This window comes from Pteropus medius, unplaced genomic scaffold, assembly GCF_902729225.1.
Source record: "Pteropus medius unplaced genomic scaffold, Ma_sr-lr_union100, whole genome shotgun sequence".
Lineage (NCBI taxonomy): Eukaryota > Metazoa > Chordata > Mammalia > Chiroptera > Pteropodidae > Pteropus > Pteropus medius.
In genome coordinates, this window is record NW_024350319.1 from 4655089 (window position 1) to 4680992 (window position 25904).

Consider the following 25904-nt stretch of genomic DNA (forward strand, 5'->3'; position numbering starts at 1 on the left):
CAGATGAAAGGGTAGCTTGATATTTTAGTTTATGTTTTCCTAATTACTAGAGGAGTTGGAAGTTTTTATTTCTTCTTATTGGCAAGTGTAGAGTATCTTGCTTCTAATTGTCTTTTTTGGCACATTTTTTATTTTGGACTCTTTTTCTGTTATGTATGTTCTTGGTGATTACATATTGTGGACATTAGTCCCTTGGTTAAATGGTTACAAATATCATCTTCCAATTTGTGGCATGTCTTTTCACTTTGCTTTGGATACCATTTGCCATTGAGAAGATGCCATTTCTATGTACTAAAATGTATCACTCTTCTCTTTATACTCTGTTATTTTTATAGCTTATTTAAGAAATTCTTCCCTACTCTGATATCATAAAGATATTGTTTGTATTTTCTTCCAAAACTATTAAGGTTTTTTAAATATACTTAGGCCTTTAATTCATTTGTAACTTATTTTTTGTGTTATGCATATTCTAAACTTTTTTCCATATTAATAGCTGATTAATTTTCTCAGCAACATTTATTAAAGTCTCTTGTTTCCCCACTAATTTATAATTCTACCTCTTTTATATATGAAAAGGCTTTTTTCCAGACTATCCTTTTCTATCAGCTTATTTGCCTATTCCTGTGCTAATAGCACATTTTTTTCTAATCAGTATAACTTAATAATTAACTTTTAATATCTGATAATACAAGTTCTCTTTTTTTCTTTTTCAAATGTGTTTTGCAGTTCTTGGTATTTGATTCTTCCATATGAATTTTAGGTTCAACTTATTGAGGTTCACAAACAATCTATTGGAATATTAAAAATTGGCTTGAATTTAAAGATTAATTTGGGAAGAATTAATATCTTTATAAAAGTAAGTACTGTAACCCATGAACATTGTATTTGCCTTTATGTTTTACTTCTTTCAAAACAGTTTTGTAATTTCCTTTAAGAAAGGTCTTACATACATTTTATTAGTTATACCTAGTTTAAGTTGCTAGTTTTGTAGATTGTATTTTTTTAAGTATTTTATCTAAATTTAATTGATTCTGTATAGAAACATTACCAATTTTGATGTCTTGCTCTTACATTCAGTCCCAGTGCTAATTATATGTTCTAATATATAACAAACAAGTAGATTCTTCTGGATTTTTCTGTATAAAATTATATCATTGTAGAGGATATTTATTTTTCTTTCCCATCCTTATACATTTATACCTTCTTAAGTCTCTCTCATAAGCAATTTTCTGGGAAATCTAGTGCAACATTCAGATAGTCAATTTTATTATCAAACATTGTCCTTAGGCTGCTTTTGTGTATTTTATAAATCTCTATCATATCCATGCCTGTTTCTTCCTTTGTCTTTCTAATGTTGCTTAATTGAGCTATCTGTCTTTTACTTTTTTGTCATCTATCCTGCCAGAAGTTTTTTTTTTTCTTTTTTTTTTACTTTACTAATCATTTAAAGAATATTTTTGGTTTATTGGTTGATTTTTGAATCATTAATTTCAACTTTATTACTTTCTACTGCACTATTTTTATTATGCCTCTTCTACTTCCTGAGGGTTTACTCAGTTGTTTTTAGTATTCCAATATATTTATTGCTTTTTTAGTTATCATATTTTTATTAAAATATGTTGCACTCTACTTGGCTTGGATGATATTAATTTCTCATTATTTATTGACTTTCACATTGTAGCCAAGTATATGGTGAATTTTTAAAATATACTTTGTTTCTTATAATATAATACATATTCTCTGAATTTTGAATACAGTCTAGGATTCTACTAATTATATACATTATTCTCCATTACATAATAACTTTTTTTGGACAAATACTATTTCTTAGTGATATTGGCATACTTGGAACATTGAAAGCACCCAATGCTTGGAACATTTACCTACTTAGAACATTGAACACACCTAATGAACTAAAAAGAAATGACCTGGAAAATGAGATTCAAACCTCTTGTGTTCAATAAAGCATCTATTCTTCCATAAAGATTAAATTCTTCCTCTTTAAAAATAAGTACATTATCCTTGAACTTTCTTAGGAAATTTTCAGTCAGTTTTATGAAACAGTAGTGTGAGTGTGTGTGTGTGGAGAGAGAGAGAGAGCGCGCGAGTGTGCGCCATGGCTGCATGTAAATTATCCTTTTTCTCTTAAGTCTTTCTGATAGTAAAATTACTTGCAGCAATCCATGGGTAAATACACCAGCTTGCTTTCCATACCAATGGATTTTTTGTCTTTTATTCCTCAGACATTAATTCAATCATAAAATAAAAACCCTATGTCCATCATAGATGAATGCATTTTATATAGTGTGATCTGTGAATAGTCTCTGCCTGCTTGTAAAGCTGGTTTATGGTCATAATGAAGTAAATTGTTTTATATGATAAAGCAAGATAATGAATGATAAGGTTTAATTAGTCAGCGATTCAGTTTTAAGTATGATTGTTGATTTGTCATAGCTTCAGAGAAACTATGACACTATAATTTAAGGATTTTAATGAAAATGAATTAATGTGAAAGCCCTTTCTAATCTGCACCAATTAAGTGATTTTTCTCTCATCCTCTAAAAACTTATTTCTATACAAGAATGGATTTTAAAAGCATCATGGTGGGCAAAATTACTATTTTTAGTTGTAATGAAAGGCAATCAGAGTTGAAGACATTATTATGTGTTTTAACAGCTTGCCAATTATTCCTCCCCTCCCCCAAATGCATACAAAACACTAATATCCTCAACTTTCTATGAAGATAGGGAGTTTCTCTCAAACACACTAGGAAAAGCAGACATGAGTAACCAGTTAAATTATAAAAATTTTTAAAATTTTGAGCAAATTAAGAGGAGAATAGAGACTTTGGTAGTATCTATATAAATTCTTAGAGATGTCTATTTTGACATGTCTTATTTGAGTTGGAGAGAAAATATTACCAGGGATTTGTTCTCAATTAGTAATAAATATGCTTTTTGATATTTGGCAAATCATTAGGCCATTTGTTTAGAACTTACTATTCTGCCCTATTAAATGCCTGGCTTTCAACACTAATAATGTGTTATTTATCTGAAAATCATTAGCACTTTCCTCACTATAAGACTACTTTCTCTTCTTACAGAATCTACTTCTCCCCAAGATTATAGTGTTAAAATAAACTGAGGATTGACTCCCTTTATTTCTATTAAAGAATATGATGGCGTCGTGATAAGCGAAATAAGCCAGACAGAAAAAGTTGAAAATCACATGATATCACTTATATGTGGGATATAAACCTAAAAGCAATAAATAAACAGGACAAACAGAAACTCATGGACATGGACAGTAGACTAGTGGTTACCAGAGGGGAGGGGGGAAGAGGAAGGTAGACAGGGTAGAAGGGGTCAAATATGTGAAGAATGATGACATCTTAGAAAGAAATACAACTATGAGAAGAGAACACACAGTGTAAATATATATATATGCCTGTTAAAATGTACAGTTGAAACTTATTGGATTTTGTTAACCATTGTCACCATAAAATTAATTAATTTTATTAATTAAATATTAATTAATTAATTTAAAAAAGAATATGATGGCAACAAAAACCAGGTCTGTTTTCCTGCCACTATCTCAGCCTGATACCAGAACTTTTAACTCTTTCTAATGTCTTCATCAAGAAATAACATCAACAAGTCATGTTTATGTGTGTTACAAACACTTATTCAATGGGGGATAGAGTTTTCAATCTGGTAATATATCTAAATATAAGGAAGAAAGGAACTTCTTCTACCCCCTCATCTTTCTGAAGTCTGTGTTGGGCTCTGTCACCAAGACTGATAAATTTTCCTAGAGTTCCAGCAGAGACTTTTCTGAGCTGAGTAATTAACCTGTCTTCTGTGTCTCTGTAAATCCTGAAAAATTATAAGAAAACAAAATTGAACTGGTAATGAAGCATTGTGAGCCCTCTCTCTACTAGGCCATGCTCCCTCCCAGTCTCAGTATAAACTCCTTGAATGCCAGAACTGTTGTACCTTACACTGTTTCTAGATCCACAATAGATCTACTATTAAAGTACAGGCACAGAAAGTGCTCAATAAAGTGGTTGACTGATAATGAAGCAAAAAATCATTAGTCGAATATGAAGTAAGATTATTAAAAAGTTCATTTCACATGATATTGATTCATATATTTGTTGAAGCAGAGAGAGAGAGAGTGGGGGAGGGAACTGGGTGTCATTTTAATTCTTTATTTTCTCGATTTGGAAGTCTTTTAAATATACATTATTAAATTTATTGGGGTGACACTGGTTAATATAATTATATAAGTTTTGAGTATATAATTCTATAATACATCACCTGCATATTGCATTTTGTGATCACCACCCAAAGTTAAATTTCCTTCCATATATTTGATTTTTACCATTATCTGTCTCCTCCCTCCCCTGCCGCCTTCCTTCTGATAACCCCTAAGCTATTTTCCATATCCATGAGGCTCTGTTCATCTTATTCATTTGTTGCTTTCAGATTTATATTTCATATATAAATGAAATCATATGGTTCTCAACTTTATCTGACATTTCGCTTAGCACGATAATCTCAGAATCCATCCATGTTTTTGCAAATGGCAGTATTTCATCTTGACTTAGATTCATTCTTTTGTGCATGTACTTGTTGGTCAAGGTCACAAAGATATCTTAAAATTTTCTCTAGACATGTCCTGGAGGTAGAATTATTAGCATAATTGATTCTCAAATTATTGATTACCTGTATTTGCTTTTTCTCTCTATAATGCCACTAAAATAGCGAACTATTACAGTGTATTCCTGCTCGCTGCTGCTGCTACTGCTTCTCCTTCTTCTTGTTCTCCTCCTATTCCTCCTCCTTCTCTCTCACCCCGTCTCTCTTGAACCTTCCATACCTTCTCTGCCATCTTCATGACTATTGACCCTACTGCACTGGGAATATTAAGGCTCTAAGAAGATAAGTTCTACAGACTGTTACCATCATATCTACCCATCTTCCAGCATCTGCACGCATATTCTCTGATTCCTGCCTGTTAGTAATGATGAACTATCCCTGTTCCTCTCCAAAGCCAATATCTTTACTAGATAACTATCCTGGCTTGCTTACCTACAAATATCACTCTAGCAATTCTCAGTCTCTACTACATCATCAAGATTTTCTTTCTATTTGTTTATTTTAATAAGAATACACACATGCCGTTATTTCTTTTATTCTAAAGAAAACTTGATTTCTCTTCTCTTAATAGTCCCCCACAACCTTGCAGCAATAGCTCTAGATAGAATTCTCTTTATTCTCTATTTTCAATTTCTTTCCTCTTATCCTCTCTTAAACCGACTCCAGTCTTTAAGGCCACTGCTCCACCAATATCATTTTAGACACGTTCACACCAATCTTCTCATTACTAAATCCAAAGTCAATTTTTGGTCATCATTTTACTTGACCTATCGGCATAATTTGTAACAGCTAATCAAATCTTCCTACTTGATACATTTTCTTCACCTGAATTCTAGGACTCAAAGCTCTTTTATTTTTGTTTCTTTCTCACATCTCATTAATTGATCTTGTTCAGTTTCCTATGTCAATTCTTCCTATTCTCCCCATTCTCATTTTGGAGTATTTCATGGTTCAGTTCTTGGCCTCTTTTTAAAATTATTATTATTATTATTAATAATAATAATAATAATTATTATTATTATTATTATTATTATATACACCTACCTCATTGGTACTCACATTTTGTCTTATGGTTTAAGTACTATCTATATAATAATGTTTAAATCTACAATCTAGACCTCTCTCTTAAACTCTTGGTTCATATCCAAATACCTACCTGACATCTCAGAATCTAACAGACATCTCAAATTACACACATCCAAAAGTAAACTCTATTCTCTACAAAACCTAATTCATATATCGCTTTTCCCATCTAAGTTGAAGGCACCTCCTTCGTTAAAGTTGCTCAGGGCAAAAATCCCAGAGTCATTCTTGATTTCCTTTTATCTTTCACATTCCAATTTAATCCATCAGGGAATCTTATTGATCTTACATTCAAAATATATCTAGATTCCATTCACTTCTCACTCCCTCCACTGCTCCAACCCTGATGCAAGCCACTATCAACCATCTTCATGGTTTACCATAGCCTTTAATTGGCCTCTCTCTTAGAAAGGCCATGATACTCAGGAGACAGAATGATCTTCTCATGTTATAAATCAGACCATGTCACACTTATGTTTTTTATTGTCTCTATTTTATTCAGAGTAAAAATGAAAATTCTTACAGTGGCCTGAGAGGCCCTAGGTGAGTTGCCACCCTGATCTCCTCTGCCACATACACCCATATTATCTCTCTGACATTTTTTTTGCTATGCTTCTCTTTCTCACTGTGTTCTAGCCATGCTAGCCTCCTTGCTATTCTTAGAATACACCAGGCATATTTAAGCTTTATAGCATCGTCACTATCTATTCTTTCTGCCTGAAATGCTCTTACTTTCCACCCTCAGACATCCAGACATCTGTATCCCTATCTCTTCACCTTCTTCAAGTCATTGCTCAAATGCCATCTTCCCAATCAATGATGCTCACCCTAATCCCCTAGGTATTTCTGATCCATTTATTCTGCTTTTACTATATTTTTCCATAGCTAAAATATTGTATAATTTTATGTATTTTATATTTATATTAAGTATCTCTATGGTTTATCGTATGTATTTCTCCGCTACAGTATAAGCTCCACAAATGAAGAGAACATATACATTTTTTTCACACTGTATTCTCAGTGTTTAGTACAGTTCCTAACACAGAGTAGGCACTCAATAAACATTTGTTGCATGTATGAATGAATCTTCCCTGTCAGGGACCTTATAATTAAAGTTAGCTACTAAAATATCAGAGAACCATATAAGACAAGATGATAAAGCAGTGATTTCTCAATTTATGAGCCATATTGTATCTCATTATTTTTCAGTCTTATTCATTTCATAGAGAATACAATTTAAAAAGCTAGGCACTAAGAAGAGAGAGCCTTATGGTCTATAATAGTTAAGTGAATTTTCATGCAGATGATAGAATTTAAATGTATTTATGTGGATGATATTAAGACTGAAGATTTAGATGAGAGGGTAGATGGGAACAGGTAAAAATTATAACACATTAAATTGATATATCCAGAATATGAGATTAAAAGACAGAGTATATGTTACAGAAATGCCTTACACTCAGATTTGCCTTTCAGGGATCTTTCATTTTTGATCATAAGGGTCAACATTGCTATTGCTATTGTCAGGCTCTATATTTGATAATGAAAAAATTGTTTGGTACATTTAGATTCCACACCTATTGCATTGGGAAAAACATTTTTTTATACTTTGATATCAACTTAAAACCAACTTAAAGCCTAACACAAGATTTTAATGCCATTTTAGTGCGGGTTTTCATTTTTACATCAATAATATTTTTTACAATTAAAGTTAAAAACTATATTAATTACTGACTTAAGATCCTCCTTTCAAAATCTTTCTGCATTCATAATAAACAAGGTAGTCCATGTAAAAACAATTAATTGAATATACTAAAACCTAGTCTTAGCCATTACTTCCCCTTGCTAGGCAGGGAAAATTCGTATTTGATTGATTTCAGATTTTTCCCCTCGCCTTTTTCTGCCCACCAGTGAAATGATCTAAAAAAGGAAGCAGGAAAAAGAATAAGAATGAATTAATTCTTGAATAATTGAAAGTTGGGCAGTAACTTTTCAACCTAATATTTTAAAAAGGAGAAAGGCAAAAAAAAATCAGGTAAAGTAATCTATTACATGTTTTTTTCTTAAGGATATTAATATTAATATTTCATTAATGCAATTATGAATAATTCCATTACATTAAGAGCTTTATTTCTGAGATGTTTTAAGCTCAGAATACAGAATTGTTATTTCTCATTTGACAGTATTCCTGTAGACATATTCTAAATAAATTTGTGCTATAGTTGCTGAAGTAAGCACATTGTGAAAATACTACTCAAGTGTCCTAATTTGGATGGCAAACATTTATTGATGTCAGCTATTCGTGAATAGGTCAATTGTGTATTTTTAAACTAAATATACCATTCCATTTTACCTATTAAACACAGTGCTTTCTGTGTCATTATTTTAGAATACATTCATTTTGCTTAACCAAATATAGTCTAGTCTAAATATAATAAGCTTTAATATCCAGGGGTTCTCAAAAGAAGTGAACTTATGATGTCCTTAGAAGATAGTTCTTTATGGGCCTGTGTTACAAAGACTATGGAGATAGCTCCACTGAAAAATAGGGATTAGAACTTGAATTGTATGGAGTATACATACTTGATCCTGTTTTCTACAGTAATCACAGGTGAAAATGGCTGGAATAAGATATATTGTTAAAGTGAAAGATATTTATCTCTCTATATCTGGAAGAATAAATTTCAAAATCAATACAAAGTTCATCATAGAAAATGTGTGTGTATGTGTATATGTAATATATGTAACTTTTTTTATAAATTGAAAACACTGTGTTCAGACAGACCAGTCCCAAAGATTGGTTAATAAAAATGTGGATTCTACAATAAAATCTAACATAATTTTAATAGGAAGTGACATAATAGAGTAAAGAAGAACAAGGGTATGGTGTTAGAAAAGTGAATTAAATGCCACCTATATCCATTCCATCTATAAGCAGTCATTAGGTATTTAAATGTCACCTAATCCTTGTAAATCTGTGGTTCTTCATCCATAAAATGAAGATAATATTGCCTAATATATCTTACTCACTAGATTATTAAGAGAATTAAATTATTTTATACACAGACATAGAGAAGTCTAAGTTAATTTTCCTCCTATTAATATATTAACTTTATCTGGTATTTTTAAGGTTCTTATTAAGTGCCAGACATGATACTAAGTGCTTTACATTCATAACTTCTAAAGTTTAGAACAATCCTTTGAATTAGGCAAGTAATGAGTGAGTGACACTTGAATATTACATGACTGCCTAAGGTTATTCACATGGCTTGTTAAGTGATAATACTAGGATTCAGTCATCCTTCCAACCTGTGTTTTTAACTACTGTGCATATTACTTCTCTATGTTTAGATTAAACTATAAGTTGCATTTATGCTCTAAGAACTTTTCCTAAACAGTAGGGCACATATATTAGTCTAAATAATGAAATTCCCTTGGCACCTATTTTTCCAAATGTGTTCCACCTTTTATAAGCAAATCAATTAGCTATAAACACCTCAGCAAAAATATAAAAATATCGGTCAGCGTAAACTAGTTATATATTTATATATTGTTGATTCTCTTGTTGACTGATACCCTCTACTTCTATTTATTTCTAAGAATTATAGATAACATTTATGCAGCACTTTCTGCCAATTACTTTATTTACTTTATCTCTTATCCCCACTGCAACTCTCTGATGAAACTATTTATATAATCACCATTTTTCATAGTAGGAAAGTAAGACATTGAACATTTAAGTGACTTTCCTAGAGTTACCTAACCAATGAGCGATAAAGTTAGGAGTCCATCCTAATCCGAAGGACTCTGCTCTGTGTCTAGCATTTTCACCACAGCAGGGAATTCTATTTTCAATAGAAAATAAGGAGATACAGTCTTTTCCTTAAAATCGTATTTTAATTTGCTTCTGTTTTCATGACTTGGTTTACACATCATTTAAGATGTCTTGAGGCAGACATATGTGGACAGAAGACATCAGGTACGCCAGTGTATATTGAGCCCAAACTGGTGACTGAATAGAAGACACTAACGGGAAAAAAGAAAGTGACTTACACTTACTCTGTTGGTTTTAGATATCCAAATTAAAAGTGAATACCAAGGGGCAATGTTGAGGGTAACTCAAAGGTTAGTTTATTGACTTGTTGCCATTTTGTTAATATCTAGTTAATGAGGGAAGCTCTAGGTGTTATGGCCTTTCCAAAAAAAATAAATTGGCCATTCTCATTCAATTCACACATAACAGAGCTCTTAAAATTCCTTGGGTTCTTATTAAGAAGGAAAATACTTTAGCAATAACTTTAGGACAGTATAATTTCTGGTGAAGTTTCACATAAGAAAATGGCATGAAAAATGTCCCCATACTCTCTTTCATACCATTACTTTACACTGAATAAACAACCAGTCTTGGTTTGGCCACCCTCCTGCTGACTCACTGGGCTTCAGGGTACCATGGACATGGTGGTTCTGTGCATATTACTGTGCACTTAACTACTGTGCATATTACTTCTCTATGTTTCTAGGAAGGTTCAGTTTTAAATATCTATCATCAAAAAGTTCAACTAAAACCTGCCACAAAATGTTCCTTCTGTCTGATATGAAGTGCTTAACAGAACTAATACTTTATACAAATGTTTACTTCCTCAGTAATAGTTTCAAAAATTGAGAGCATGTCGGACTGCAGGCATACAGAAATGGTTTCATAGAGCTGTTTTTCTAACTTTTTCAGGGCTTACTGCATTTAATTCATTTGCATCAATTGATTGAAATGTCCTCCCATCTTTTATTCCTGATGCCCGCATTTATGGATTAGATTTTGCAACTTACTGATTTTCAGGAGGAAAAACTTGTGTTTTTCTGTCACATAGCCAACAGCACAGCTGTGACAGCAGATGAACAGTTCTCCAAGGGCCATCAGCTAGGCTGGCTACCTCAGAGCCTCCAGAGCTGACCCAGGAAGGGCTGCTCACCTCTTCACCTTTTCAGGCAATGCAGAGCTACACTCTGTGCCAACAAGGAAAAATTACATAAAATTTGTTAGAGTCATATATTAGTTTGAGAATATCTATTGTTTTTGTGATTCGTCCTTAGGTATTTTTTACATGTATGTGTTCAATCTTCCCAATCATATAACATGAAGGGAGCAAAGATTTTTATCTTGTTTCCTTATATCTGCTGATTTCTCCTTCCTCCAGTAGTGGCAATATAATAACTAAATAAGCCTAAACTATTTTTATATCTTTAGATATGTAAAGAACAAAGATCTATTATGTCAAATATACAATTGTCCTCAATTTTATATTGTTTTCAATTATTACTATCATAAAATATTAACATTCGTTTTATTTTTAAATGTATGTATATGTCATATGACACTAATATGTTATTATTCTTACTTAAATGATTACCCCAATAACATTTATACTGTATATTTAATTAATTATTCTTAATGTTATAACTATAATTTAGAGAATTTTTACTGGAATACTTTCATGTATTTTTTTTTTTACATTTTAGGTGTACAAGAATTTCCAGAAAACATAAAGTGCTGTAAGTGTTTAACAATTATTGAAGCCAGTGTCAATCCCATTTCTAAGTGAGTATGAGTGATTTTATTTTATTTTGTGTTTCCATTGGCGAATAATGTACCAAGATAAGAGAAATTTACATTAAATTTTAAAGGCTGCACTTAAAATTCAATTCAGTAGAATGATGGAAAAGGAATAATTATATCAGAATTCTTCAACAAAAGATGATTAAAAGCATTACTGAGTAACAATGAAAGCCTAATTAGTGCAAGATGGCATTACTTTGAAGCTAACTATGTCATAATTTTTTCCGTGGCTCTCAGACAAGTTTCCATGGAAGAGCACCGAAACTAAGAAGAAAACAGTTATTAGTTATGGTCATGGTAGAAAAGTAGCATCAGGGATGTAATGAAAGTTCAAGAGAGTGCAAAAGTTTAAGGTATTGACAGGTGAATGAAAATAGCTGATCATGTAGTTCAAGCTGGTAAAGGGATTACATATGACCAGAAAAAGGTAGTATTTGTATACCTGAGATTACAGGATGAGCAAAAAGACAATTCTATGAGGATAGCAGAATGGAAGAAATGGATGATAAAGATGCTGTGATCAGACACAGGGTGATTCATGATTTATTATTAGAGAAATGCCAGGGAAGAATGAGACCCAGCATGTGACCATATTGGCAGATTACAGTTATGTCATAATAACAGAGTGTGCTGTGGATCGAATAGGTCAAAAAAGCTATGAAGTGAATGGATTGGAGAGGCCATGAACTTCAATGTTAAAGTCACTTAACAAAGGAAGTGGACATAAACTCTAGAAAGGCTGTTGACAGTTATAGTAATATTTGGAAGAGGTTGAAAGAAATCAGTAATATTGGGATGCAGAGAATGAGTTTCAAAGTAAGACTGGCATTATAATTATATAAAAACTGAAAGCAGGATTTGAGAAAATGCCCTCAGTCCTTTATCCACATGAAGTTGGAGAGACTGAGAGAAACTGAAGCCCACTGGAAAATCATTTAGTGAATGGACTGTGTTTAGAAGAGGATAAAAGTAAGTTTACCAAAGAAAATTCAAAAGGAAATTTTTCACCAATAGAATTGAGAGGAAGTAGTGAGAGTGGTTTCTCTGTGGATCATGAGAAGAGACTGTAGATGAGAATAAGAATGGAATAGAACGTAAAAGGGGATAGACGTTTAGATGAAGGTCTTTATAGTGTATGAAATATATGTATGAAGTGGTGTATGAAATAACTCAAGGCCTTTAGTAAAAAAGTGGAGCATCAAGCAATAAAATGTGTTTGAAAGATAGTTTTCCTACCTAAACAGTAGAATATGGAAAGAAAAAAAAGATCCTGTGAAAAATGTTTTCCAAAACTTTTAAACTAAAATCCAATTTTCTCAAAAAAGATACAGAGGATGCTAACTTCTCACATCAATACTACAGCCATGTCCTTGACTTGAGTCATAATCCAGGGCAGATGATGAATTGTTTTGATTTCTAGTTCTTTAATTCTAACAACTCATCTTATTTAAGAATCATGCTAAGATCTTTGAGAATGGAAGTCAGATGATAAATTACACCCTTAAGAAGCTTAAACTTTATAGTTTTATTGACTATGTCTCTGAAGTGCTTTCATATGTTTAACTTTTTAAAAGATGAATGAATGGTCTTTCACCAAAAAAAAATGCCTAACATTAAACTGTTTGGGAATTCATAAAAAATTACTTGATGGAAAAGTAAATTTATAGAGTATACGAATTTTAAAGTTTATTTTTTTAAAGGTATAGTTTATATGCAGTAAAATTCACCCTTTTGAGTGTAGGGCTCAGTGACTTTTGACAAATGTGTACAGTCATGGAACCACCACCATAATCAAGATATAGACTATTTAAGTCACCCCGAAAAGTTCTGTTAACTCAATCATCCACTGATCTGATTTCTAGTCCCATGGTTTTGCCTTTGAAAATGTCATATAAATGGTATCATACTATTGTGTCTGACTTTTTTACTTAACACACTGATTTTGAGATTTAGCCATCATTTCAAGAATCAGTATTACATTCCTTTTTATTTCTAGGTAGTATTCCATAATTTGTTTGTCTAACACTAGTTGATAGACATATAGGTTGTTTGTGTAAGCATATGTTTTCACTTCTATTGGGTAAACATCTAGGAAGAGTATTCTGGGTAGTATGGTACATGTATGTTTAACCTTATAAGAAGTTTCCAAAATGTTTTCCAAAATAGCTGTTCATTGTGTATTCCCACCAACAACTTATTAGATTTCCGTTGTTTCTCATCTTTTTCAGAATTTGATACTATCAGTTTTCTATATATATATTTTTTTTTATTTTAGCAAATCTAGTAGGTGGTACTATCTCATAGTGGTATCTCAGTGTAGTTTTAAATTATAGTTTTAATGTCCAAGTAGCATCTTTCCTTGTATTTATTTATAATCTATATTACTTCTTTTCTTATGGCTGAATAATATTCCATTTTATATATGTACCACACCTTCTTTATTCAATCATCTATCATAGGACCCTTCAGTTACTTCCATGTCCTGGCCACCATGAATAATGCTGCTCTGAACAGCAGAGTGCATATATCTTTGTGGATAAGTATTTTCAAGTTTTTTGGATAAATACCCAGGAGAGGGAATACTGGATTATATGATAATTCAATTCTTAGTTTTTTGAGGAACCTCCATACTGTTTTACATAGTGGATATACTAATTTACATCCCACCAGCAGTGTATGAGGGTTCCTTTTTTCTCACAACCTAATACTTGTTATTACTTGTCCTGTTGATGATAGCCATTCTAACAGATGCGACGTGGTATCTCATTGTAGTTTTGATTTGCATTTCCCAATAGCTAGCGAGGTTGAGTATCTTCTCATATGTCTGTTGGCCATTTGTATGTCTTCTTGGAAGAAGTATCTGTTTAGGTCCTCTACCCATTTTTTAATTGGATTGTTTGTTTTTTTATTGTTGAGTTGTATGAGTTCTTTATAGTTTAGATATTAGGCCCTTATCAGAGGCATTGTTTGCAAGCATATTCTTCCATTTAGACAATTTCCTCTTTACCTTGTTGATGATTTCTTTTGCTGTGCAGAAACTTTTTATTTGATATAGTCCCATTTATTTATTTTTGCTTTTACTTCTCTTGCCTTTGAGGTGCAGTTTCATTTCTGAATTCTCTTTTTTATATATTGATCTATATTCCATCTTCTTACATATATTCCATAATGTTTTTAATTATTGTAATTCATACAATCGGGGAATGTGAGTCCTTCAACTTTGGTCCTCTTTATCAAAATATTTGGGTTATTCTATGCCCTTTGTTTTTTCATATAAATTCAATAATCAGCTTACCAATGTCTACAAAAAATTTAAAATCCTTCTAAAATTTTGATAGAGATTACATTGAATCTGTAGGTCAGTTTGGGCAGGATTGACATTTCAAAAATATTGAGTATTCCTATCCCTGAGCATAGTTTATTTTTATATTTATTTAGAGCTTTAAAAATTTATTTTATGAATGTTTTGTAGAGTTCAGCATACAAATCTCATACATGTTTTGTTTATTTTGTTCCAAACATTTCATGTTTTTTTGTGAAATTGCAAAGGATTTTCCTATTATTCAGTTGGTTATTGATTTCAACCTAGGAAATCACTCCAAATCTATAAATTATTTACTAGAACTAATAAGTGAATTTAGTGACGTTGCAGAACATAAAGGCCATATATAGACATACAATTGATTTTTTTTATATGGCCTTTATGTTCTGCAACGTCACTAAATTCACTTATTAGTTCTAGTAAATAATTTATAGATTTAGAGTGATTTCCTAGATTGAATCATGTCAAGACAGTTTTGTTTTATTTTTTTCAATTGGTATGACTTTTTTAATTTAATTTTCTTGCCTTATTGTCCTGGCTAGGACATCCTGTACAATGTTGAATAGAAGTGAAAAGGGACATTGTCTTGTTTCCAGACAAAGAGAAAGCATTTAGACTATCATCATTAGGTGTAATTGTTACTTGTTTTGCCATACATGCACTTTATCAAGTTCAGGATTTTTTTTTAATAATTTGACTTTGGGTGGTGAACACACAATACAATATATAGATAATGTGTTATCGAATTGTATACTTGAAACCTATTTAGTTTTATTAACCAATGTCACTTCAGTAAATTTAATAAAAAAATAAAAATAGAGAAATATATAGTACAACATAAAAATAATTTTTTTCAATTACAGTGGACATACAATATTATATTAGTTTCAGATGTACAACATAATGATTATGTTGTATATAACTTATGAAGTGATCTACCCAATAAACTTATGAAGTGATCTCCCCAATAAATCCAGTACCCATCTGATTTATATAACTTATGAGGTGATCTCCCCAATAAATCCAGTACCCATCGGACCTAGAAGGGGAATGGATTATTTATATAATCCATTTATATAACTTATATAACTTATGAAGTGATCTCCCCAATAAATCCAGTACCCATCTGACTAGAAGGTACTGTGCTGAGTAGAATAAGTCACTCAGAGAAAGACAAATGCCGTATGATTTCACTTACATGTGGAATCTAAAGAACAAAATAAACAAACAAACAGAAACAAACTCATAGATACAGAGGACATTTTGATGGTAGCCAAATAGGAGGAGGGTTGTGGGGTGGATGAAAAAGGAGAATGGATTAAGAAGTACAAATTGGTAGTTACAAAATAGTCATGGGGTTATAAAGTAGAACATAAGGAATATAGTCAATAAGATTGAGGAAATTTTTAATAATCTCTCCCTTACTTCATTTAAAGCCCTCCTCAGCAAGGTCCTCAAAATTTAGATTTCTACTTTTATTTTCAAGGAAATCTAGACTTTCTCTGTGATGTTTTTCAAAGCAACTGTTCAGTGTCTGACTACTGCCTGGTTCCAAAAAGCCACTCCTCATATTTAGGCTTTTATTACATCAGAATCTCAATTCCAGATACCAAAATCTTTGTTAGTTTTCTAATGCTGTATAAGAAATTACAATAAGTTTAGTGGCTCAAAACAACATATATTATCTCTCAATTTCTGTGGGTCATGACTCTTTACATGGTTTAGCTGGGTTCCCTACTTCAGTGTTTTATCTGGCTGCAATCAAAGCATTAGCCAAGCTGTATTCTCATCTGGAGCCTCAACTGGAGAAGAATTAACTTTCAAGCTCACTCAGGTTGTTGGCAGAATTCTTTCACTTGCTGTTATAAAGTAAGAGTCCTAGCTTTTTGCTGGCTATCAGTTTGAGTGTATTCTTGGGTCCTAGAATCTGGTATAGTTCCCAGCCATGTGCCTCTCACCATAGGCAGTTCACAACATAGCAGCTTGTTTCTTCAATGCCAGCAGCTGAATAGAGTGAGTCACCTAGCAATGCAGAGTTATATAATTTAATACAGTTATGGGAGTGGCAGCTCATCATATTTGCTGCATTCCGTTGTATTATAAGCAAATCTCGAGTCCTACCACACTCAAAGAGAGAAGATTATACCAGAGCATAAACACAGGAAGTGAAGGGCATGGGCTTCACTTTAGAATATGTCTACCATGTCTTGATATCTTGTTTCTGGAGACTTTTTATTATCAATGGATGTTGAATTTTGTCAGGACTTTTCTTAAAGCATCTATCGATATGATGATTTTTTTTCTTTTTCTGTCTAATGATATGTTGAATTACATTGATTGATTTTTAATTGTCAATTTAACTGCTTTCCAAGGATAAACCCTACTTCATCATGAAGTATTACTCTTTTTATAAATAATAGCTCTGTTTTGCTAATATTTTGTAAAGAATTTTCCCATCTATATTCATGGTGTATATTAGTCTGAAATTTATTTTCTTGTAATATCTTTGTTTGGTTTTGGTATCTGTAAAACCAACTTGATAAAAATAGTTGGATTAGGTTCTCTTCTATTTTCTATAGAAGTTTTTATAGAATTCGAATTGTTTCTTCCTTAAATATTGGTAGAATTTGCCAGTGCAGCCATCTGGTCCTGGCCGTTTCTTATGGGAAAGTTTTTAGTTACAGTAATAGCTATAAGACTATTTAAATTATCTATTATTTTTTCTTGAGTGATCATTTATAGTTTGTGATTTTTATGAGTCTGTGCAGCTCATATAAGTTTTCAAATTTATTGATGTCTTATTTTTCTTAATATTCTTTTACTAGCCATTTAATATTTATGAATTCTCTAGTGGTACTCTCTCTTTCATTCCTGGTATTAGTAATTTGTGTTTTCTTTCTTTTTTTGCTTGATCAGTCTGACTAGAAATATATCAATTCTATTGCTCTTTTCAAAAAACAGATTTGGGTTTCATTGATTTTTCTATTGCTTTTCTGTTCATTTTCTTTCACTCAAGAAAACTACAGAGAAGTCATGAATACCCTGGAATATAAAAGTTACAATTTTGAGTGTTTTCATTTTAGTTTTAATTTTACAATGTGAACTTTATAGTATAGTCTGAATGACTTAACCAAGTCATTGGTGAAAATTATCACAATAAAATTGAAACCAACAACTACTCAGTGAAAAGAGCATGGACCAACATTTATTGAGAACCTATTAGGTCTCAAGCTTTAAGATACATTATTTCATTTTCATCATCACAACAACCTTATGAAGTATGTGAATATTATCTACATGCCTTTTTACAGATGAAAACACATGAAGGTAATATTTGAATCTCTAGATTCCTTTCATTATATTTCCCTAATTCTGAAGAATCATTTTAGTTTTGGTTTAAATTAAAAGATACATTTCAAAAAATCTGAAATATTCTTAATGTTCAACAATAAGGAAACTGCAAATAAATTATGGCAGATCTACTGGATGGATACAAAGGATATATATAGAGTAACCATATGGCTCTGTTTCCTCAAGTCATCCCAGTTTACACCTCTTGATGTGGCATGATTAATAATAGCTCCCTTTTAACTCCCAAAAATGTACTAGTTTGAATGATAGATTATGTAGTCACTCTGGTTATACAGCAAAGTTGAAAGATAATTACAAAATAAAGAGAGAAATTATGATATGTTTGCAGTGATGTTAAAATAATTTATTGAAAATTAGATTAGAAATACAAGAAATGATAATGATAGTTATATTAAGGAGATGGAATTATGAGGAGTAATTTTTTCTCTTTATATTCCAAATATTCTGTAATATTTAGATTAATTTTATAATTTTAAGTTGTATAAATTTAAATATTTAGATGTAAAATATCTTTCCATTAAGGGTAGAAGATTTTACATTAGCTTCTTAATCACAACTGATAAAATATGTAATTTAATTTGGTTTAACTCTTCTATTAGAGGTCAAATGCTTATAATATATTTTCATTTTACTTCTGAAGTAAATGGAATTAGAAAAGCAAAATGTTGAAACAAAGATATCTGCAGCCAATTTTAATTTGCCTATTCCAACAATGAAAGTAACATTAATAAAGTTATTTAAATTAGTATTTTAGTTAATATTGAAAGATCAGAATAAAAACAATAGTATACCAATTAAAAGTAATGTAACTCTCCCCTTTTTACTGAGTTCCTACTGTGGGGCAGATCATCATTTAATCATTGGAGTAACTCTGCAAGTTGATATTAGTATCATCATTTTAAAAATAAACTAACTCCTACAAAGATTTGCAAAGGTCACAGAGATAATAATTGAAAGAACTGTGATTCTAACCACGGTCCTCTGACATCATTGCCCATTGTGCTCAACCACTAAACCATATAGGTGTCTGGTTTTATTATTCTCTCTTTGTTGTAGTTTAAATATACCACTTTTAAATTAAATTTATTTGCATTTTACTGATAACTAATGAAGTTGGGCACCTTCTCATATGTCTGTTGGCCATATGCATGTCTTCTTGGAAGAAGTATCTATCTGTTCAGGTCCTCTACCTATTTTTTTTTAAATTGGATTGTTTGTTTTTTTGTTGTTGAGATGTATAAGTTCTTTATGTATTTTGGATATTAGTCCTTTATCAGAAATATCTTCTCCCATTTGAAAATATCTTCTCCCATTCAGTTGGTTGCCTCTGTTTTGTTGATGGTTTCTTTTGCTGCACAGAAACTTTTTAGTTGGATATAGTCCCATTCATTTATTTTTGCTTCTATTTCCCTTGCCTTTGAGGTCAAATTTATAAAATTCTCTCTATATCCAAAGTTCATGAGTTTAGGACCAATACCACTTTTAATTTTAGCAATTAATAAAATAAAAGTGTTTTCTTACCAGAGAATGATTTATCAACATATATAAAACATCTATTTGAATTTTTTAAAACAAATCAGTCAAATGTAGAAAACCACCAGTTATTTTAGAATAGTATCATTTAATTATTGAGAGCTGCCTAAATTAGTGTAAAATATTGGATTCATTGAATATCCTAGAGGAGGATAAAGATAGCCCATGATTGTCATCTTCATCAAGTTTATCTATGTTGCTAGGGAATATCTTCTTTCTTGGCACTCCTTGAATATTCCTCTGGAAATGGTGATATTGACAAATGGGCCATTGTCTTTCTAAGAAGCTACAAATTTTTTCCATAAAATTAGACTGTTGAAGTGTACAGCTGAAACTTATTGGATTTCATCATGAAAAAATAAATAAATATATTAATTAATTTTGTAAATAAAAAAATAAATGGTTAAAAGCAGGAAAAATATTCAGTGATGCTTCTAGCAACAGATATAGCTTTTGTCTATCCAAAAGGAAAAATATCAAGAGAAATGCTAACACCATGCACCACTGACGGATTGGTAATCGGGCCCCCTCTGACCCATCAATTCAAACTTTTAGAACTTTCAGCACAGAGACACATAGAGAGGCATAGACATATGTATATTCAAGGTTGAGCGGATGTGGGGGCGATCTAGCTACTACATCTGTCACGCCATTGATCGCCAGGGTTGATTCAGCTGATCTGGCTGGCTAGGTGGATGTCCCCTTCCTCACTCACCGCTCCACCGGCGTCCCTCCCGAAACTGCGCTCTGGATCGAAGAGGACGACCTTCCCCGATAGAGGAGAGGACCGTTCTTTGGTCAAGGGTATAAGAGTAGCTGGAACCTGCTAGAACCTCCAAACAAGCTCTCAAGGTCCATTTGTAGAAGAATGTAGGATAGTCAAGCTTCCAAGACTCCAGACACATCCAAATGAAGCGCTGCATGTGGCAGTCTGCCTTTCTTAAAAAAAAAAAAAAAGTAGTGGTCAATACATTGATACTTTTGACTAAAAACTAGGAAATGCCTAGATGTTAACAATGAAGTATGGATTTAAAAAATGACAAAACATTCAGAAAAGAAAAGAAAAAATAAAACATTAACTCATGAACAAAACAAAATTTGAAATAGATAAAATTGACTATCTTTTTTAGCAGACCTACTGACTTTAGACATTTTTTAAATAATGTTTCAAAGTACAATACTAGATCATTGAGGAGATTACAAAATTCTTTGTACTTAAGGAATTTATAATTTATCGCAAGAATAGAAAATGCCTAACACTTGTACAAAGAATAATTGGTGTAAGCATGTTGCTAAATCTATTTATAGAATCCTATGGAGAAAGTGTGAAAAAAAAAAAACATTAATTGCGAATCTAAGTGCAGAGTAACCAGTCAACAAATTCTTGTTGAAGTGAGTTGAAACAAAAAAAAATACATGTTATTAAATAAGACATACCGTATAAACATACCCTTTAACTCTATACTTTTTTAAAAAGAAAGGTTTAATAAAAAATTTCAACTTATCTTTGTTTGTAACCAGGCTGAAAAAGTTATCTTACTTTGTATTCTGGCTTTTCATATAATTTATTTTTGGCAGTCCAATTTTTAAATTGGAATCTGCACAATGTGGTCAATTCTTAAATCTTTGAAGAAGTGATGTATGTAAGGAACCAGATTTTCTTGGAGCACAAATTTTTCCAGAGAAGCAGAAATTAATAAATATATTTTTGTTCAAAGAAGTAGTGTAATGTAATACTGTTTAGTGTATACATATACAGAATAGTAGACTAAGGGAAACTGGATAATTCAAATTGTACCTATAACTAGAAAATTAGTATTTTCAAACTCTTTTTACTTATTAATAGTAACAATGTTAAAGTAAATTACTAGATCAAAGGTTTTAACATTCCCATTTTGTATGTATTAATCTCCTTTTATAAAAAGTCATAAATTATAACTTCTTTTAAATGAGCGTAGTAACCAAAAGAACATTAAAGTAAGACAGTATTTAAATGTGGATTAAAATCTATCATTATCATAAAAACTATCAATCATACTACGAGGATATGAACTCTCATGTATTACAACAAAGGAAAATATAGAGAAAAACAGTGATCTCCCATAGATTTTTTTAATCCTATAGGATGAAGTTCACACCTTTGAGTCAAACATTTATTACCCTCTAAACCCTGTCCCCTACTGATATTCTCAAATCTTAACTTCAATACTCTCCTACATAAGGTATTTTCTCTAAAACTCACCTTCTCTTGGTCATCTATCTCAGGTGAAGTCTTACCTTTACATTATAAACACCCTCACTCTTCCCTGTCTCCTTTCTCCTTTTTTATTTCTATTTTCATGAATCCTACATGTCTTTAAGAGCAAATTTATAGAAACATCTTCTGTAAGTTATATACAAACACTTCAACTCCAAAATAAAAACTGGAACAAGATATTTGCAGCAAAAATAATCAATATAAGAGTAGTCTCATAAGAGTATATAAAATTTGTCTACAAACTAATATAAAAATATCAATTGTGTTTAGTCTGTATTCCCCAGAAGTAGATGTTTAGAAAATAATTCAAACAGTATATTTAGGAGATGGTCTCAGGAAATACTTGTTGAAGGTGTGTTATCAAGCTATTTACTTGTAAGGACCACTAGACCTTACTTTCTCTTGGGAACTCTGGAGAACAGTATAAAACATCTGTGAGTGAACCAAGCTTTTTATACTTCTGTTAGTAACTTATTGAAGGCTCTTCCCGAGGGACATTAATCTCAGAGAACCAAGGATATAAATTAAGTAACCTCTTGTACAAAAGGATATATGTTCAAAAATATTCACAGAAGCAATATTTGTAATAGAAAGCAAACAAGACACTAGAAACAACTGTAAAGTTCTTTAGAAAAAAGGATTAACGAATAATTCGTGGTATATTCATACAATAGAAAGCTATTGCCATCATTATCAGTCATCTACATCAAAATGAATGAATTTCACAAATTATGCCAATTTTTAAAAGTCTCAAAAATGATCATAGTATGATTTGATTTATGTAATGTTCAAAAACATGCAAAAACCATGCCACTTTTTAAAAAAGATTTAAATAGATATAGTAAAAGATTTTTTAAAAGCAGAATAGTAAACATTCAGGAATTTGTGGGGGAAAATAGGAAGATGTAGTCAGGGAGGGGCACCAAGAGGGTTTAAAAGGTGCTAGCTCTATTTATTAAATTACATTGTGGGTACACACACACACACGTGTGTGTGTGTGTGTGTGTGTGTGTGTGTGTGTGTGTATAAAATATTTCATAACAAAAGCTTAGAGGAAGAAAAACCATGGAACGAAACTCAGATATAATACCCCAGGAGTAGGAGGAGAAGCAGGAAAAGTAGTATACTAGAAGCCAAGAAGGAGAGAACAATCAATGATGGCAACTGTTGCTAGGCTGTATGGGATACAAAATGAAATGAAGTTAGTGGAATTGGTACTTAAGAGGTCATTGGAGGCTTTGGTAACTGCTGTTTTAGTAATTGAGTTGGGGTAGATGCCAGAAAACTGTGGCTTGAGGAGTAAAAAGCAGTGAGTATAGGTGGCTCTTTAAATAATTTTGTCAGTAAAGACAAGAGAGATAGGTCATAATTTAAAAGGAAGGCAAATTTGAACACTAATTATAAGTATTCTATATAAGAATATACTTTTCTAAACTGTAGATAAAGACATTGAGATGTTTAAACAGAAATCTAATTACAGGAAAATATTCAATACGCTTCTAGGGAGAAGTGTCCTGAAAATCTCTGAGTTAAATCTTTTTGGTGAAAAAGATTTAAACATTTCAAATAATTATTTCATCTAATTGGTAAAATTTCCCCAAGGGATATTTTCTAGCTCTTTTAATGCCTCTTAAAGCCTTTACGATTCTGTTTAATTATTATTTCAATATTCTTGTTTATTTTTAGTGAACATGAATTGGACCAACTTGAATTATAGCATACGTACATGTTGAGCCTGCATTAAAGAAATCAGTGAAGGGGACAAAATACTCTTTCCTTTTCATATTGGGCAGCTTTAGTCATCATTGTAACAAACTGTAGACAAATTTTAATGATTAAGTGAAAGAGTAAATAGAAACCTTTGCCTGACTGTATATGTGATTATTCTACTGAGAAAGAACAGTACATTTAAAATTACAAAACATTGCATATAACTTGAAATTTTTATTAAAAATATATATCTGGTGTGCATAGGTTAGGGCAACAGTGAGATGATGTCACTAACTGGTAGGGACATAAATCTCAGCAGAGTAGAGCAGTGTGGAGGTGGGTGACTGCCATTTATTTTAACAGCAAGCAAAATGTTCAAACAACATGCTCAATAAATTCTTCTATTGCTGTAATACAAAAGGAGAGTTGAAAACTGTATTACACTTCTGTTTTTTCTCCTTACATATATATATCTCTGTTGTGTTTCTATGGCAACATCGATGCAGTGACTAAACCTTTAACTTCTTTTCTAGACTTCCTGATGGCTTCACGCAGCTTCTAAACCTGACCCAGCTCTACCTGAATGACGCCTTTCTTGAATTTCTTCCAGCTAATTTTGGAAGGTAAGAATAAGAAATTTAAATGATGTGTTTTTAAAAATTTTATTAAATTTATTGGAGTGACATTAGTTAGTAAGATTATATGTTTTAAGTGTACAGTTCTATAATACATCATCTATATATTGCATTGTATGTTCATTACCAAAGTCAAGTGTCCTTTCATCACCGTATATTTCATCCTATTTACTGTCTTCTACTTCCCCACCACCTTTTCCCCTCTGGTAATCACTGTACTGTTATCTGTGACTATGAGGGTTTTTCGTTTGTTGTTTTCTGTTTCTGTCTTACATATGAGTGAAAACATATGGTTCTTGTCTTTTTTATCTGACTTTCACTCAGCATAATATTCTCGAGATCCATCCGTGTTGTCGCAAATGGCAGTATTTCATCTTTTCTTATGGCTGAGTAGTATTCCATTGTATATATGTACCACATCTTTATTTAATCATTCATCAAAGGACACTTAGGTTGTTTCTCTGTCTTGGCCACTGTGAATATGCTGCAATGAGCATAGGGTTACATATATCTTTATAAATCAACGTTTTTAAATTTTTCAAGAGAGGGATTGCTGGATCATATAGTAGCTCTATTCTTAATTTTTTAAGGAACCATACTGGTTTCCATATTGTTTGTACCAATTTACATTCTCACTAGCGGTTTTTCCCAAAACCTCTCCAACATTCGTTATTTCTTGTCATATTGATTATAGTCATTCTAACAGATGTAAGACGGTGGTATCTCATTGTAGTTTTGATTTGCATTTTCCTAATAGCTAAGTGAAGCTGAGCATCTTTTCATATATGTGCTGGTCATTTGTATTTCTTTTTGGGAGAAGTGTCTGTTCAGGCCCTCTGCACATTTTTTAATTGGATTGTTTGTTTTTTGTTGTTGAGTTTTAATAAGTTCTTTATATTATTTTAGATTGTGTTCCTTATCAGAGGATTTTTTAAAAAATATCTTCTCCTATTTGGTTGGTTGCCTCTTTATTTTGTTGATGGTTTCTTCTGCTGTGCAGAAGCTTTTTAGTTTCACATATCCATTTATTTTCACTTTTACTTCCCTTGCCTTTGAGGTCAAATTCATAAAATACTTTCTAAGACCAAGGTCAATAAGTTTAGTACCATATTTTCTTCTATGTATTTTATTGTTTCAAGTTTTATAGATATTTGATCCGTTTTGAGTTAAATTTTGTGTATGGTGACAAATAGAAGTCTAGTTTCATTCTTTTGTATGTGCTTTCCAATTTTCTCAACATCATTTATAGAAAGGCTTTCTTTTCTTCATTATATATTTTTGACTCCTTTGTCAAAAACTATTTTCCCATATATATGTGGCTTTATTTCTGGGCTCTTGATTCTGTTTCATTGGTCCATGTGTTTTTGTTTTTGTTTTTCTTTTTGCTAGTATTTTTATTACTGTCACTTATAGTATAATTTGAAGCTTTGTTCTTTTTTTCTCTGGATTGTTTTAGCCATTTGGGGTTGTTTGTGGTTCCGTAGACATTTAATGATTTTTTTGTTCTATGTCTGTTAAAAATGCCATTGGGATTTTGATGGGGATTGCATTAAATCTATATATCACTTTGGGTAATATGGCCATTCTAATTATGTTGTGTCTTCTAATTAATGAATAGAATATCTTTCCATTTCTTTCTTTGTGTCTTCTTCAATTTCTTTTAATTTTTAATGCAGTTTTATTGTTAGTATATAGGAGCACAATGGATTTTTCACACTGA

General features: G+C 31.6%; 1 protein-coding gene across 1 annotated transcript in view; it reads left to right on the forward strand.

Annotated features, from left to right (window-relative positions):
- Positions 1-25904, forward strand: part of LRRC7 (leucine rich repeat containing 7) — a 1130220-nt gene that overhangs the window by 890052 nt on the left and 214264 nt on the right. Inside the window, exons 13-14 of the mRNA XM_039838554.1 lie at positions 11259-11337; positions 24083-24172. Of these exons, the coding sequence (XP_039694488.1) occupies positions 11259-11337; positions 24083-24172 (169 nt within the window). The remainder of the gene's footprint in view (positions 1-11258; positions 11338-24082; positions 24173-25904) is intronic.